Genomic DNA, 17,655 nt, shown 5'->3' with positions numbered 1-17,655 from the left:
CTCGCCACGCTTCGGGCTCGCCACACTTTCTATTCTCAACTCCACGCCGACGTGGATAGTGGGGGTATGAAAAGGTTGGAGGATGCGTACCGCCGCCCCTGGCGGGCTCGCTGCGCTCGCCACGCTTCGGGTTGACGTTGATCGTGGGGTGGCGTTAACAATTGGGGGGGCCATTTCACACTTCAGGGTGGCTATTTGGGGTCTGTGGGCCATTTAACATTGTTCCCTATGTGAAATCGGGTCAATTGGGCCATTTAACATTGTTCCCTATGTAAAATCACGGTAATCGCGTCGGTCGCATCGCATGCGATTTTTTGGCCGCATGCGATGCCTAGGATCAAAATCGTCGGCGCCGTTCTAGATAACAAGTACCATCTGATCCCAGTTTAGCAGATCCCATTAAGATCCCACATGCTGCTTTGCAATGTTGGAAATTGTTGTCTGCAATTATGTACAGTACAGTGCAGAGGGAACTTGTACGCAGGTTATTATACAAACAGAAGGTTAGTGTAACACAGTCTTATTGCCTGAATTGTGGGCTGTGGCCAGTGTCCGCAGTGCACAGAGAAGCAGTTTGCACATCACCTGTACATACAGTAGCACAGATATATCGCTTCTTACCTTCTCAGAGGCTGCAAACAGAATTGGGTGATTTTGCATCAAAAACTAGGGTGATGTAGGCTGCTGTTACAGGCTTTCCACATATCGCTCACACATCAACCCAAATTTAATTGATCCCTTAAACTCCATTACCTGATGATCTAACTATAATTTTTATACTGGCTATGGTTTAATGTATTTGGAAGTACTCATTTATTTATTTATTAGCAGTTAATTTTTTAGCGCACACATATTCCACATAAGCTCCCGTGGAGCTTACAATCTATATTCCCTACCACATGTACATGCACACACATTCATCCTAGGGTTAATTTTATTGGGAGCCAATTAACCTACCAGTATATTTTTGGATTGTGGAGGGAAACCAGAGTACCCGGAGTAATCTCACGCAAGCTCGGGGAGAATATACAAACTCCACACAGTTAGGGCCATGTATATGGAAGTTATAATGAACACATTTGGAAGTACTAATGTATATGGAAGCATTAATATATGTACAGTATATGGAGGTACTAATGTATAATTATAATGGGAAGTATTAAAGTACACCTATGAAGTACTAATGTAATATATATGGGAGTATTTATGTATGTATATGGAAGTACTAATGTATATGGGAGTACTAATTTATATATATAGAATTATTAATGTATGTATATGGAAGTACTAATGTATGTATATGGGAGTACTAATGTATATGGGAGTACTAATTTATAGATATAGATGTACTAATGTATGTATATGGAAGTACTAATGTATATGGGAGTACTCATTTATATATGGGAGTACTAATGTATAAGGATAATGGAAGTACTAATGTTTATGGAAGTAATAATAAGTATGGAAGTACTAATTTATGTATATGGAAGTACTATTGTATATGGGAGTACTAATTTATATATAGAAGTACTAATGTATGTATATGGGAGTACTAATGTATATGGGAGTACTCATTTATATATATAGATGTACTAATGTATGTATATGGAAGTACTAATGTATATGGGAGTACTCATTTATATATGGGAGTACTAATGTATAAGGATAATGGAAGTACTAATGTTTATGGAAGTAATAATATGTATGGAAGTACTAATGTATGTATATGGAAGTACTAATGTATATGGGAGTACTAATGTATGTATATGGAAGTACTAATGTTTATGGAAGTACTAATGTATGTATATGGGAGTACTAATCTATAATTATTAAAAAAACACTAATGATCAAAACTTAGATGTTCAGATTTAATATATGAGAGTACAGCTGTTCGGTGTGACTCTGAGGTTCTACTGTATATGACGCTCTCTCCTGCTATGGTCCTGATTCCGAGTTAGACGCATCTACGGCTGCCTCTTTTTAGGCCACAGCCGTCTACTTACTACCTGATCACAGCCGCATGCTGACGCACGCCCATGACACACGCAGTTTGCAGATATCCGCGGGATTCTGCCAGAATCAGGCCTTAAATTGGAAATATAATTACGTATTAAGCTAAGTGACTCCTCTCTGAAGGAAAGAAATAAAAATAAATGTGCTAAGCCATGATACTGCGTTTCCTGTAGGAAACTGCTGGCATCTCTGAAATGTCACCACATTCTAAAAAGGATTTCCACCCAGGGAATAGTGGGAGATATTGATAACATTCTCTTAATGACAAACAAACAAAAAATATTTCAAGACAATAAAGAAGTGAAGTGCAGCTGGCAGAGGTGTTTAGCATGTTAGTCGGACTCAGACTGCTTACTAACCTGTTAGTGTCTGCCATGTGCTTCAGTATTTGCTCAGTTAGTTTGCTCTGGGTGGGTTGCTACCTTATTTGTAATCATGAGATGAAGATCTGTGTCAGAATTCTGTTCTGTAACTAGACTGTCAGCAGGACTAAGGGCCTAATTTATTGCATGTAACTCCTTGGGAGCTGCAGGTGGAGCGAGCCGGGAGCCAGACAGGGGGGGTGCCGAGAGCTGGGCGGCCCCCTGTGCCCAAATTGCATAGAGTATGAGGGTCTTTAGTCTGCCAATGATGCGGCAGGGATGTGTCTGTGTTCAACTCTATGTAAAGGCTTGTCCTGTGCGCCTAATCCCTTTTTGGGCAGATGTATTAAGCCTGGTGAAATGATAAAGTGTAAGTGGAAAGTGATAACTCGGCAGCCACTCAGCTCCTAACTATCATTTTTCAATCCCAGCCTGTAACTTGGGAGTTATCAGCTGATTGGCTGGTCCATTATCATCTTCCACTTGCAAACAATTTGTTTCTAATCTGCCACTGTGTACTTGTTTATTCCCTTGTGTTCCAAAGTTCAACATATAGATTTTAAAGTTAAGTAGTTCAAGACCGTCTGTCCAGAAATAATAAGTAGTAATAAGGTCATCCTCTTATTTAATGGTCTTTGCGTTCTTTTTCCTTAAGATTTTGACTCATAACCTTGAGCGGCCATCATGGACGACTTTGAACGTCGCAGAGAGCTCAGGAGACAGAAACGTGAGGAAATGCGGCAGGAGGTTGAAAGGTAACATGGATTATTTAATTCAAAGACCAGCACTAATGTCACAATGATGTTTTAAAATGTTTGAATTGGAGGTTTACCATGTCTGGCAGTCATACTTGGCAGGCTTCACTTTCCACTCCATGAAGAAGCCAGCCATGTTGTATTTCCAAACATGGTCATAAATAAAGATATGTAGTGTCTTCAGAGTTGGTCCAAATCCGGCATCTCCGGAATGTAGGCCTCAGTGAGGACGCTATTTATAAAGCCCATGCTGACGACGTCATTGTTTCCAGTTTGCCTCTTGTTTCTTAGACCCATTATTAGGAAATGTTTCTGAAGCCTTGTTTGAGTATTGGCAAGCATCTCATATTAGGAAAAGATAGTTGTGACTGTGAGCATGCTGAGAACCATGTCCTAACACTGAATTCATTCAGATATTTGTTGTGTGAGATTGCTCTTATTGTTTTTATATCATTCTAATTAGCATATGCTTTGTTAAAGGCAAATCACAAATACATTGTGACCATTACTTATCTGTGGGATGTTGAACTTTATTAGGCAACTGAGGAAGTTTATCTTCTGCTCCTCTTCTACTAAGCGATTGTGGAGTCTGTACTGTGCTCCTCAATACTGGTCTGGTACGGCTCCGCCAGCGAGAGAGACAAATGCAGACTCCAAAAGGTAGTCAGAACTGAAAAGAAGGTAATCGGGACAGACCTTCCCTCTGTCCAGGACCTGTACCTGTCCAGAGCAAAAAAGCAGGCAACGAAGATCATCAAGGACCAACTACATCCTGGCCATGGCTTGTTTAACCTGCTGCCATCAGGCAGACGCTGCAGGCTGTTCCCACCAGGTCCACCAGAAGCCGCCTAAAAAGTTTCTTCCCTCAAGCGGTTCACCTGTTGACACATGAACTCATGAACACCTCACTGTCTAGTCCAGCGGTGTAGCTAGGTGCTATGGTGCCCGGAGCAAGGGCAAATTTTGCTCCCCCCCCCTTTTAATGAATTGGGGGCATGGCTAACCTGTGTTGGCATTTGAAAAGAAAAAAATTAAAAAATAAGACACTATATAAGACACTGTAATGGAATCTGCTGCGCTATATAAGACACTGTAACGGAATCTGCTGCGCTATATAAGACACTGTAACGGAATCTTCTGCACTATATAAGACACTGTAACAGAATCTGCTGCGCTATATAAGACACTGTAACGGAATCTGCTGCACTATATAAGACACTGTAACGGAATCTGCTGCGCTATATAAGACACTGTAACGGAATATGCTGCGCTATATAAGACACTGTAACAGAATCTACTGCACTATATAAGACACTGTAACGGAATCTGCTGCGCTATATAAGACACTGTAACGGAATCTGCTGCGCTATATAAGATACTGTAACGGAATCTGCTGCGCTATATAAGATGCTGTAACGGAATCTGCTGCGCTATAGAAGACACTAACGGAATCTGCTGCGTTATATAAGAAACTGTAATGGAATCTACTGCGCTATATAAGACACTGTAACGGAATCTGCTGCGCTATATAAGATGGGGAATCTCCTTAATAATTCTTCAGGGCCAGCCTGTATGCACACCAGACACAGGGGGGAAGTTTGCACAGCCCGGCAGGTCAATACAGCCGCTACTAGTCGCTTAATCGTGGTGTTTCCCGGCCAGGAGGATCACCTCTGTTTAACACCAGCTGGTGGCGGAGGGCGGCGGAGTGCGGGCGGCAAGAAGCTGGCGGCTCGACATCAACAGCAGTGAGCGTACTAGCTGTGCTGCATCGCCGGTGCCTGGGGAAGCAGTACACCACACGGGCAGGTAAAGCAGCCAATAGGCTCTGTGTGTATACGCTCACCAATGGGAGCGCAACCGCCGGCCTGGGAAGCTTTGCTGCTTTTCAGAGTCACTACTCCTGCGCTACAACACAGTAAGCAGCGTGCTAAGTAGCTGATAAGGTCGCGCTGTGCTGCTATTGGCTAGGCTCTGTGTACAGGGATCATTTGCGGTGGGGGGGCGGGCCGGCGGCGCCATTCCACCAATCGGCGCCCAGAGCGTGAGCTCCAGTGGCTCCGCCCTCCCTACGCCTCTGGTCTAGTCGCGCCATAACCCTTTGCACATAATCTAACATGGTGTCCCCTCGGAATAACTTTCTATACGACTGTACATGTTCCCCCACCTGTTTATATTGTTTACTGTTTATACTGTATGCTGTTTGTTACCCACCTGGCTGCTGCACAGCAAACTGAAAACAAATTCCTAATATACGCAAGTATACCCAGCCAATAAAGCTGATTCTGATTGTTATGATGGCACCCAAATATTTGCAGTCGCCATCCTTATAGGACAAGGGGTTAATTTAGTAAGCCTTGGACAAGATAGAGTACCAGCCAATCATCTCTTAACTGTCACATAACAGGCTGTGCTTAAAATTACAGTTATGAGCTGGTTGGCTGTTACTTGAACTCCACCCATTTTGTATGCATCCAAAGCTTAGTAAATACACCCTTTAGTGACCTCACACATATCAGGAGAGTTAGGAGGAAACTGACAGCTGGGTGCACATTGGACCTTTTTTAGGTCCATTTGCATCCCCCGGTGGGCCGATGGTGGGCGTATGCGCGTTTCTGCACATGTGCATACGCCAGGTGAGTAATCACCCAAGATTGCGGGCGGGGGGCGTAGAGCAGCAGGGATAGTTGCGCCCATGGGAACGCCTAGTGTTTCTTCAGCGTTATCATGAAAACGCTGGGCGTTCCCCTGTCGATCGACTTCTGATGTGGGCACCCGGATGGGCAGCTGACATCACTAGATGTCATCTGCCTACCCACTTCCTTTCGAACATCCACGTAGAGCTAAGGTTACCTCAGAATATGGTCATCGACTATTGAATGATGTGGGTGTTCCCCCACAGTCTGCGAATAGATGTTTATGTAAAACATCCATTCGCAGTCCCTGCGAATGAACGCAGGGGGCATGCATATCAGGGCGGTACCAGGGCATACCAGGGTGGTGTCTGGTGGACTGTCAGCCTTGCGAATCAACCAGAATAACCCCCATTATCCAACATCTAATAGTGCCTCTTCAACCCTACTTAAGAAAACTGCCAAATATAATTTACTTTAACTGTCATTGACCGAGAACGAGAAATCCACTATGGCTGGCCATGCACCAGAACGAACAGCATCCCGATCCAGATCATGTCACGATTTCCCTTGAACTCCGCTTGAGCGAAGTTGTATGGCCAACATAAAAAAGACATAAAAACAGTTGTGAAAAATGCCATTTATTTTTGTAATTTCGTATTCACAGTTTATATTTTGACAAAAGTTATGATCATTCTCCTACCACCTGGTGGGAACTGTACCCCAGACATTTCTATAGTTAATCCTTTGAGTGCCAACATCTCTGTGAGAGATGTACAAAATATCGGCTAAAAATGCCGGCGTCACTCACATTTGTTACATAATGTTGTTTAAAAAATGTTGTGTAAAAAAAAAAAAAAAGATTATATTTCCTAATTAAGGTAAACATTACAGGTCATTATGATGAAAAAAAAATGTTTGCTTGGCAATTGTCAAACCGGTACTTATGTAGTATCTGGGCTGCCGATTTTTTGATTGTATGCCTTAAGTTAAGGCATACAATCAGATGCGATGCGATACGATATCGCATCGCATCGCATACGATGCGATGCGATGCGATGACCCGATTTTTCCATAGGATTCAATGTTAAAATGGACTGAGTCCATTTTAACATGGAATTCAATGGGAAAAAGGGGTCCTTTTCATACCCCTACTATCCAAGTGGGCATGGAGTTGGATATAAACCTGTGGCGAGCGTAGCGAGCCACCGAGCCCGAAGCGTGGCGAGCGAAGCGAGCCCCGCGAGGGGACGGTATTCTGTGTCCCCTCGCGGGGCTCGCTACGCTCGCCACGCTTCGGGCTCGGTGGCTCGCTACGCTCGCCACAGGTTTATATCCAACTCCATGCCCACTTGGATAGTAGGGGTATGAAAAGGACCCCTTTTCCCATTGAATTCCATGTTAAAATGGACTCAGTCCATTTTAACATTGAATCCTATGGAAAAATCGGGTCCATCGCATCGCATCGCATCGCATCGCATGCGATATGGTCGGGTGCGATGCGATGGACCCGATTTCAAAATCGGCAGCCCAGTTACTACATAAGTACCGTCAAACCAATTTCACTTGGCACTCAAAGGGTTAAATGTATTTTCTAGTGGGAATTGTAAACTATGGGGGAGATAAATGGCGGGATGTACTAAGCCATTGCAGTACATCCTGCCATGCATCGCATTGATACTAATCGCATAAGTACTAACTTAAACGATTAACACCAAAACTGGGGTTTTACCGCATTTTCCATTTCATAAATCCTGGCCAAAGTGAGATAAAGTGCCAGAAGTGTATCAATCTTGTTGAAAGTGGAGTGCACTACTACAAAAGCTCAATGTTGCAACTTGTTTCTACATTCCCTGTACCAAGATGACCACCGAGGCTAACACTGAGCATTTGCTGGTGTGCCACAGTGGAAGACAGTAATATTCCACTCAGCTATGGGGCCAGATGCACCAAGCTTCAAAAAACAATAAATTGGAGAGTGACAAACAGCCAGCCAATTAGCTCGTAACTATCATGTTACCGACAGGGCTTGAAAAAGGACAGTTAGGGGCTGGTTGGGTTTCACTCTCCACTTTATAACTTTTTGAAGCTTGATACATCTGGCCCAAAGTAAGATAAAGTAGAGAGAGAAAAAGTACCAACCAATCAGCCGCTAACTGTCATGTTACAGGCTGTTTTTGAAAATAACAGTTGGAGATGTTTGACTGGTAGTTTATCTCTGTCTACTTTGGGTGTCTTGAAGCTTTGATACATCTCCCTCTGTACCTATGAAGGGGGGGGGGGGGGGAATAGCTTGATTAACCAATTTACTAAAAAAAAATAATTAACTAATGGAGGTGGTATAACATTGCTGAAACTTTTTAGTCTTTTCTTCCGTGATGTATGTGAGAGAATTTGTCTGAGAAAAGTAAACTGTTCCCTCCTGTTCTCTCTCTCTCTCACACGGCCACCTTGGAGATATTTCAGTCCCCATCACGTATTTCAGAATGACCTTCAGGCTTGATCTGTAATCCACAAATTCCACTTAAAAAGGTTCTTGGCATGTCTTATTTGTTGATTTTTTCTGAACAGCAATCCAAGCTCTTATGCAGCTGCAGCCTGAAGAAACTTTTGTAAATTCACATTCATCTTCAGGGACACATTAAATACTGCAGCCCTTCGTCAGACTATATACAACATATGTATTGTAAAAATCTGAAGAATAAAAATCCACAGATCTGCAGTTATGGGAATTTTTACGTTCTCTGTGAATACTAATAATCAAGTTAAAAAGGAACTCGCTAAAACTGTTTAAAGACGGATAAGATTTTATGCAAGGTTTGCAAGGACTGTGCTGCTCGCACTGCATCTGTGGACATTAGGATACGGGCCGAGTGTAACTGGATCCTGATTCAGACTCCTGCTTATTATCTGGGCTGTTAATGCCTGGACACAAAAGCATACTGTACAGTAGCGCTGGATAAACAGTACACTGTGCCCAGCAGCAGCACAAGGATTGGAATGGAATAAACCTTTGCCCTGAATTCTTAAACAATGCTTCAATTTGCCAAAGCCGCTCCCGTATCCTGATAGGCCAGGCCTGTTTTGGTGTCCAGATATCGGTGTCCAGATACCGTCCCACTACTTTTGTTTATTTGTTCTTCTAGTGCAGGGGTGGGCAACATGCAAACCCATACAGACTGTCCCGGCACTGCCGTCCGCCCAGCATGCGGCAAGTTCCACATTTTTTAATGTTATATGTTCCCAGACTTCTGGTGTATTTATTTCTATTCGAGTGGCACTGCCACCCAGCTTCTAGATATACCGGGATCATCCCTGGTATACTTTGGGGGGCACCGTATTGTACTATCCTAATTCCCCAAACTTTGCAGAGTGCCGCTACACCCAGTTGCTCTCTCGCTCTCTCTATCTATCTATCTATCTATCTATCTATCTATCTATCTATCTATCTATCTATCTATCTATCTATCTATATATATATATATAAAACTATATATAACATCAGAGGGTTCTGGCACTCTCTATACTGGCCACTTGTAATTGCCTGTTGCCATCCGTCGATATAGAGGACCACACATAGTCATCCACACAGCACGAAGGTACGGCGGCAGTGCCGCGGCACTCATCTAGAATAAACGTAACAACACCCGCCGGTATATGCCAATGTTTCAATAAGTATTTACTTATTTTCCTCAGCCCTGAAACATTGGCATATACCGGCGGGTGTTGTTACTTTTATTCTAGACCTGAGTGCCGCCGCATTGTCATCAGGCTCCACGAGCCTGATGACAATGCGATTAAAGCATTGAAACGTTGCTATCTACATAGCCTGCATGTCTTCATTTCTGACTGAGAGTGCCGCACCTCCCTCCTTCCTCCTATGCATTTACCTCAGTGGGGGCACCCAGCAAAGTTCATTGGCATTGAAGCAGTGGCAGTTTGCCGGTCCCATTATTTATATATATATATATATATATATATATATATATATATATAAACCGCACACTTTTCAAATGTATGGTTTAAATAGGGGTAGAGTTCCCACCATTGCATATGTGTCATTGTTGTGCCCATGAGGAAGGTGTACCCACACCGAAACAGCTGTCGGGCCCAATGGGGCTTGTGATGTTGGGGCAGCCCCCCAGATTGGAGAATCTGATAAGTACAGCATGAAGTTGTGATATCTGCTACTGCATTTGAATTGCGTTATGCCTTGGTTGCTGGAAAATCTTTTTTCAATATATTTGGAGATTAAACTGGTGGTGTGCTGGTCTCTTATTCCTGGACAGTCTCGGGTAGATAGGATTAGTGGTATATATATATATATATATATATATATATATATATATATATATATATATATATATATATACACATACATACATACATACACACACACACACACACACACACACACACACACATATATACATATATATATATATATATATATATATATATATATATATATAAAATCAGATTCTGAATTGATAATGATGGTTAAAATATCACATTGGAAATAGTAAATCTATTGTTATATACAGGTTTTTTTTGTTTTTTTTTAAATGGAGCATGTAATATTAATGTGTGTCAAAGTTTTTTAGTTTTTTTTACATTATTTGGGAACTTTTCCAATAATGTGTAGATTTATGTTATTTTGGTGGTTTATACTGATTTGAGGATCTCTACACTCATTTGCAGTATTGCATATTAGGATGAGGTGTTTAACTTTTATTAGGGTATTATTATTATTACTACTATTGTAATATTTTATTTATAAGGCACCACAAGTGGCTCGCAGTACCATACATATAGTGTATATAGCCATTTTATCATAGTTATAGCCATTTACAGACCCACTGTCACACTAATGCCATACAAATTGTCTTTATAAATGATCCGTGTATGATCAGCCCAGCTGTATATTGTCTGATTCTTCTGGCCACACAATACGAGTGTCCAATATAACTGCATGTACATTATTATAACCTGATCTGACTATTTTTTTTACATAATATAAGAGAGCACTACATTTAAATGAAAACTTTTTCTTTCCTGAGTTTTCCAGTGTTTTAGTTGATTGTTGTAATCTCAACACACAGGAAATTGTCAGAACTGTATTTGCCAACAGATAAAACCTATGTCCTTCACAGAGGTTAAATCCCAAAGTCATTTCCTTGTTAACTGTACAGTATGAGTCATTTTATCTCTGTGTAGCTGTTCTGCGCGAGGGTTTTTTATTTTTAGAAGTAAAATAAAAAGCATATTTTATGATAGATATGCATTCACCCCAGGGACGCACTTGTGGGGGGTTTCCAGTTTCCCAGATACACATACTAGTACAAAGCACAACTAGCACTTTGTCACCCTGTGATCATTTAATAGAAATTTTAATTTTGTAGTAATATCATATTCAATATTGCTGAGGAGCTCCCCCTATCGGATCATAATGTATTTGTTTTGTAGCTGTAGATTTCCACCAATAATATCAATAATATCTGTAACATCTATTTCAGAAATGTGCCATTTTTATTTATTCAGCTTTCTGTATTGTGTCCACCCATTTCTTGTGTCATCTAGTCTCCACTACAGCAGGGCCGCAACTAGGGAGGGGGGGGGGGGGGATTGAGGGCTAGGGGGGTTGGATCTGATACCCATACGTGCATGCAGGAGGGGATGGACAAATTACTGAAATTACTGTCTTGCCCCGGGTGACCAAAATCCTCCCTCCAGTATATAGAAAATGAACAGGAATCTTTCTTCTGGTAGTTAAGTATTACAAAATATACTTAATATACGGAACCAACACCAAGGCGGCATTAATACATCACTACTGTACATCTAGGTTTCAATATACTTGCCATTCTAGTGCCCCCCCAAACCTTTAACCTGCTGTGACAACCTCCACATTTCACATAATACCACACCTCCCCCCACTGACTGAATAGAGACCCCAAATCAGTCAGAATTTTTTTTTTTACCATAATCCCCTGAATATTGCAAATATTCCCCAACCCCTCCCCCAGTGGAGCCCAGAAACACCCCAGAAATGTTTGCACTCACTCCTGTCCCTTTAACAGATGTCACACTGGATACAGATGGGCACCGGCCTTAGATGTGAATTTGCAGCATTGGGTGCTCCTTCCAGGAATCTTCCCTGTAGGGTCTATAGCCAATCCCCCCCCCCCCCCCCCCTGCCTACATCCATTAAATTATACTTACCTCTCCGTCTGCCTGGCGCTAGTTGCAGAGCTGCAAAAATCAATAGGAAAATGGCAATTGTTGCCTTTTTCCGGTGATTTGCTCATGTATATATGAATGTCCCCAGGAACGCGTCCTGGCACAATGCCGGGGAGGAGGAGGCATATTGGAGCACCTCTGCGCACCACATCGGCAGTTAGGTCATCACGCACGTTTGCCAACTGTGAAAAAACATATAGGTTTGTGATAGTTGTCCTTTAAGTGCTTCTTATCTAGACAAACAGTTTTCCAAATTGGGATCATGGTAAAACAAATATACATTTCCCGTATAAGCAATCCTATGGGGATTCTGTGAATTTCGTGGAACTGTTTGAATAATACTTAGATATCTCACTAAGCTGTCACCACAAACTATGTAATGAATGGGGGCTTTATTTGGTCTCTGTCAGGCTAATACACTGCTTACGATAACAGTGGCCAAACTATTTCATGATCCCAAAGGAACGCTGAGTCCTTTTATAGCCGCTCATGGAAACTTGGGAACGTGTGAATTATTGTCACAAAAAAAGGGACCTCAATTAAATAATTTTCAGTTTGATATGTAACAGTCTCAACTGACTCACATGTTAAGATCTAAGGGCCGATGCACTGAATGCAGACCGTATGCATGTGCTTACATATGTGTATATTAATGCATATGTTCACCTGCATACAGGGTTGGGCCCATCCCAGGAGCTGTTTAAAAGACGAGGGTGTCCGTGTGCACATGCTGTGCAGGCCCCCTTCCTGGGCATTCTCCCAGAGTCTACTCCTTATGCACAGAAACATCGTTGAATAATCTCTACTGTGTATGTGCAAATCAATGGAAAAATGGCCACTGCATGATTTTCATGGCAATTATGTGCACTGCGCATGCACCAAATCCACCAATGGCCCATCCACTATCCGTGGTCTTAGTTTGACATTTATCATCATCATCATGAGCACACACTTCCACCTGCCTGTACTTGAAAACAGGCCAGCCAAGAGCTGATTGGGGCCTGGTTACTGGGGGAGTGGCCAAATGTGGGAGGAGTGGGTACACACCCTCTTCCATAAATCATATTTTCTAGAGTGCTGGCAATCTGGAAAGAAGATGCAGCTACTTTACAATGAGATGCGGTCTTGTGATGGAGGCAAGGTCATACTGCCACCAATCACTAATTCCTTGCCACGTGCACCTGCCACTTGTTTCTTGCCCCATTCTGATCCACTGGGCCAAGCAGTCCTTCCATTTAATTAGCACCTGAATCACAACAGCTGAGGGGTATTCATTAGTAGACTCCATATGATTTATTTGGCAGTGTTTTAATATTTGGATATAAATGGATACAGTGTTATAGGTAACAGGCTTAGTGGCAGCAGTAGAAGCTATGTGGAAATTGCCGGAAAGAAATTGCCGGAAAGAAATATCCGTCACACCATTTTCCCAGAGATATGCGCAGTAGGGTACCTGTGCGCTCTAGTGCTCAAACTCTACTGTTCTGCCCTACTCCCGGCAGAGAGGAGCGAGCCCCTAGGCTTCTATAGGGCGACATCCCTGTGAAGCCATGCTACCTATTTCATAGGCCGTGCCCCCTTTCAGGGTCACGTCGTTCAGGAGCCTCTATTTAGAGAACGTAACTGTTGGGAGGTAGGATGTATCGCACAAGGGGCCTGATTCAGTAAGGCTTGTAGTATTGCGCTCACTTACAAAACTGCAACCCCTAGCGGCAGGATGCGGAGGCCTCCCAGCGGAATGCCATATCATCTATACAGCGAAGCACTTGCATATTACCGGTAGCCCCCTGGGGCTTAGCTAGCGAAGCCAGGTGCAGGGTGTCCATGTTTCGGGAATAAACGGTCCAGACACGCCCCAGTTGTTCAGAAAGCGCCCCCACAGTGCCGACTCGACACCCCCCCCCGCCCTTTTCACAATGTGACCGCAGCCGCAGTTTATGATCGCGCGTGTGTGGATTGTCAAAAGTCACCATACACCCATTTTCAATACACTGTACCTGAATTATGCCCAAGGTTGGTACATCCTACCAACTATGAGAAACAATTGTTAGTTTCACACATGCCACTGAAGAAAGGATGAAAAGCATTACCGCTGGCAAACATGGAGGCGACTATTTTCAGAGTGTAGAGGACACCTTTCTGCTGCCAGACAACTAATAATAATACACATATATAACCTCTGTTATTGCTTGTTCTGCAGAAGGCTGCCGGACGCTAACCCGGGGTATGGTATCACATCTCTATGTGTATATTTCATTTTCATTGCTGCCTGAACAAAAGTCCGTAAACACTGAAAATGCAGTCGGTTTATCTGGCTATATGCTATCTTAGCCTTCGTATTGATCGGCAAATATTTTCTATGTGGCACTTTGTTTATTTAACAAACATCACCAGGAAGTCTGGTTCAACTTAGAGGGTAACGCCAGCAAATCCGCGTGTATCTGTTTTCAGGCATCTGTTCAAGAGCAATAGGTAAACTATGCTGAAGGGCTGTGCAGTTTGATTGCCATACACTTCCATAAGTAGCCCTTTGTTCTGTATTCTGTTATACATTCTTCAAAGTAGATTATGGTCTTTGTTACTGTAACTCCTGCAACATACAGAAAGCAAATGGTTCATAGTCAGATAAATGCCAGCATTGCAATAGCAAGGGTCGCCAGCTAATAGGGCATGACCAGGTCAGCCCATAGGGAGGACAACATGTTGGGGCTGAGGCTGCTATTCTTTAATCTATTGGGCTCAAGAAGAATTCAAGAAAACTGTATGGAAGCAAGCTGTTTGCTGAAGCCCGATGTTTCACTCCGCAATGTCATGGTAGTGCCCGATGTGTGATGTTTCACTCTGCACTGTAATGGTACTGCCCGATGTGTGATGTTTCACTCTGCACTGTAATGGTACTGCCCGATGTGATGTTTCACTCTGCACTGTAATGGTACTGCCCGATGTGATGTTTCACTCTGCACTGTAATGGTACTGCCCGATGTGATGTTTCACTCTGCACTGTAATGGTACTGCCCAATGTGATGTTTCACTCTGCACTGTAATGGTACTGCCCGATGTGTGATGTTTCACTCTGCACTGTAATGGTACTGCCCGATGTGTGATGTTTCACTCTGCACTGTAATGGTACTGCCCAATGTGATGTTTCACTCTGCACTGTAATGGTAGTGCCCGATGTGATGTTTCACTCTGCACTGTAATGGTACTGCCCAATGTGATGTTTCACTCTGCACTGTAATGGTACTACCAGGGCCATCTTAACAGCAGTGTGGGCCCCTGGGCAAAGCAATGCACTGGGGCCCTTACCCATTCTCCCCTCCTCTGGGTGGGGGGTGCTATCAGCAGCAGCTTTGATGTCCCACGGGTGGCAGGGGGTGCTCTATCTTCCATTCAACATGTAGGACCTGGAGCAGTAACTTCTGCTAATTACTCCTTTACTGCACAGGTGGTGGGAGGGTGAACACTAACGTGTGGAAGGGGGCACTGAGCTGAATGAAGGGTCCCTTGTAAATGACTTCCAGGGAGGTAGGGGGTGTTTTATAGGCAGGGGAGGGTTGGATAATGGAGTGGGCTTAATATTCGTCATTTTCCGAAGGGCAGCTTGTTTGACTGCAGATATCTCCATTATCTGGTCGGGTGTTGACAGCTGCTTTGAAGTTGGATATCTCCAGTTCCCCAGGGCCGATTTTCAAAATTCTGGTATTCCTGGAAAAAGGGGATCCTCAGCTATCAGCATATGGCCCTTATACACCTGGGGCCCCTGGGCAAGTGCCCATTAAGCCCATACGAAAAGACGGCCCTGGTACTGCCCGATGTGATGTTTCACTCCGCAATGTCCTGGTACTGCCCGATGTGTGATGTTTCACTCTGAAATGCCGTGGGGTTGGGGGCATTTAAAAGGCCCCCTATTACTCACTGCCCTGCTTAGCCAGTAATATATAAATGCTGTGCACATACACACAGCACTTATTCACGAGAGACAGAGGAACGGGTGGCATGCCAGCAGCTTCCAGAACACTGGGCATGCCCCTACAGTGATGGTTTCCGTGAAGCCATGCCGCTTTTGCCTTGGTCATGCCTCTTTTTCTGATAGCATGGCGAAGTTGAATACGGGAATCCTGACTCATTAAGTCAGAATGTTGGGAGATAAAATATGTATATATAAATATATCTGCACATGACTAAGGTGCCTGATAGCACCGAAACAGCTGTCATGCCGTGACCTTGGTGGAGGAAGACAGTGTTTATTCCTATGACCACTCTTTTGTTGCTAAGTATCTTCATTCTGTTTAAACAGACTCTTTTTGTATAAACCTTTTTGTATACAAATTTCACTGGTCACTATGCACTTTAAATATGCCATAAAAACTGTTGTTGTTTTTTTTTCAAAATTGATGTTGTTCGCTGTTAGTTCAACATATCTCAGCCTGTCACTCAAAAAGTTGAATTTGTTAGTGTGTGCAGCTTATCGTTTATACTATATGTGTGTGTATATGTGTATATATATATATATATATATATATATATATATATATATATATATATATATATATATATATATACAAAACACACAGGTGATCTTCTGGCTTACAGTAACTATCAATACTCAGCTCAAAGCTTAGAGGCCACCCTGTTTGATACCACCACTGTTTACATTGTTAGATTTTGCTCTCGTTCAGGGCCGTTACTACGGGGGGCTAGGGGGTCAAGCGACCCGGGCGCTGATAAGCAGGGGGCTAGACAGTGAGCCAGCCTCTCTGCTGTGGCTGCCGAAGTCCATACACAACGCCGCCGGGTTCTCCTCCTCCAGCAGAGCCTCGAGTGGAATGAAGCGCAAGAGGAAGTGTTAATTAGTGGATACATCAGTCCACATATAGGTACTGATGACTATATAAGTATAAGGCTGTTTTAGTAATGATCATACTTTAGGAAATCTATTTGATCATTTATTCATATTTTTTAATAGATCAATTTGGGATATTGTTCTATATATACAATCAAAACACCCAAAAAAAGTTGTTACATGTAGGTAAGAATATTTTTTTGTTTGGATTCAGACTCCTAATATACATCGATAAGAGCATGTTCTGAATTCTGGATCATTGTCTCACGATCTTTTGATCGGGTATGTAACATACCGAATATCATTTTATATCAATTTGTTTTATATTCATGTGAATGTTTTATATACTTATAGTCCCCTTCTTTTTTCTGCACCCCCCCCCCTCCCAGTGCTACCCCTGATGAAGTCGTTTTGACGAAACGCGTCGGGTACCTTTTGAAGTAAAAGAATATTCATTTTAACGGATTGTGCATTTTTATTGCGAATACGTCCAACGATGGATACATGAAGATTATCTCCAGAATTAATTCTGATTGTATTAATTATTGATCTGGGTGGTACTATATGTATATTGGTTTGCGCACTCCAAAAATATTCTTGCTGTGTTTCAATCTGTTGTCCCTTACTAACAGAAGGGATTTTGGAGGTGCTGCATTTAAGAAATAGCGCAATACAGTCAACAACCCCCCCCCCCCTTCTTTCTTTCATATATACTGTATATATATATATATATATATATATATATATATATATATATACATATATATACACATTTTAAGGGTATCTTCTGGCTTACAGTAACTATGAAT

At 42.6% G+C, this 17,655-nt stretch overlaps 1 protein-coding gene across 4 annotated transcripts in view; it reads left to right on the top strand.

The window, feature by feature from the left end:
- The window catches only part of LOC146073963 (non-muscle caldesmon-like), a 164,976-nt gene that overhangs the window by 90,842 nt on the left and 56,479 nt on the right, over positions 1-17,655 (top strand). For all 4 annotated transcript variants that reach the window (XM_083181587.1, XM_083181591.1, XM_083181590.1 and 1 more), the window contains exon 3: positions 3,031-3,130. In XM_083181587.1, the coding sequence (XP_083037713.1) occupies positions 3,060-3,130 (71 nt within the window). In that variant the 5' untranslated portion in view covers positions 3,031-3,059. The remainder of the gene's footprint in view (positions 1-3,030; positions 3,131-17,655) is intronic.

This window comes from Crinia signifera, chromosome 4, assembly GCF_055691185.1.
Source record: "Crinia signifera chromosome 4, ASM5569118v1, whole genome shotgun sequence".
Classification (NCBI taxonomy): domain Eukaryota; kingdom Metazoa; phylum Chordata; class Amphibia; order Anura; family Myobatrachidae; genus Crinia; species Crinia signifera.
The sequence above is the reverse complement of the archived record's forward strand: the minus strand, read 5'-3'. Positions and strand labels throughout refer to the sequence as shown.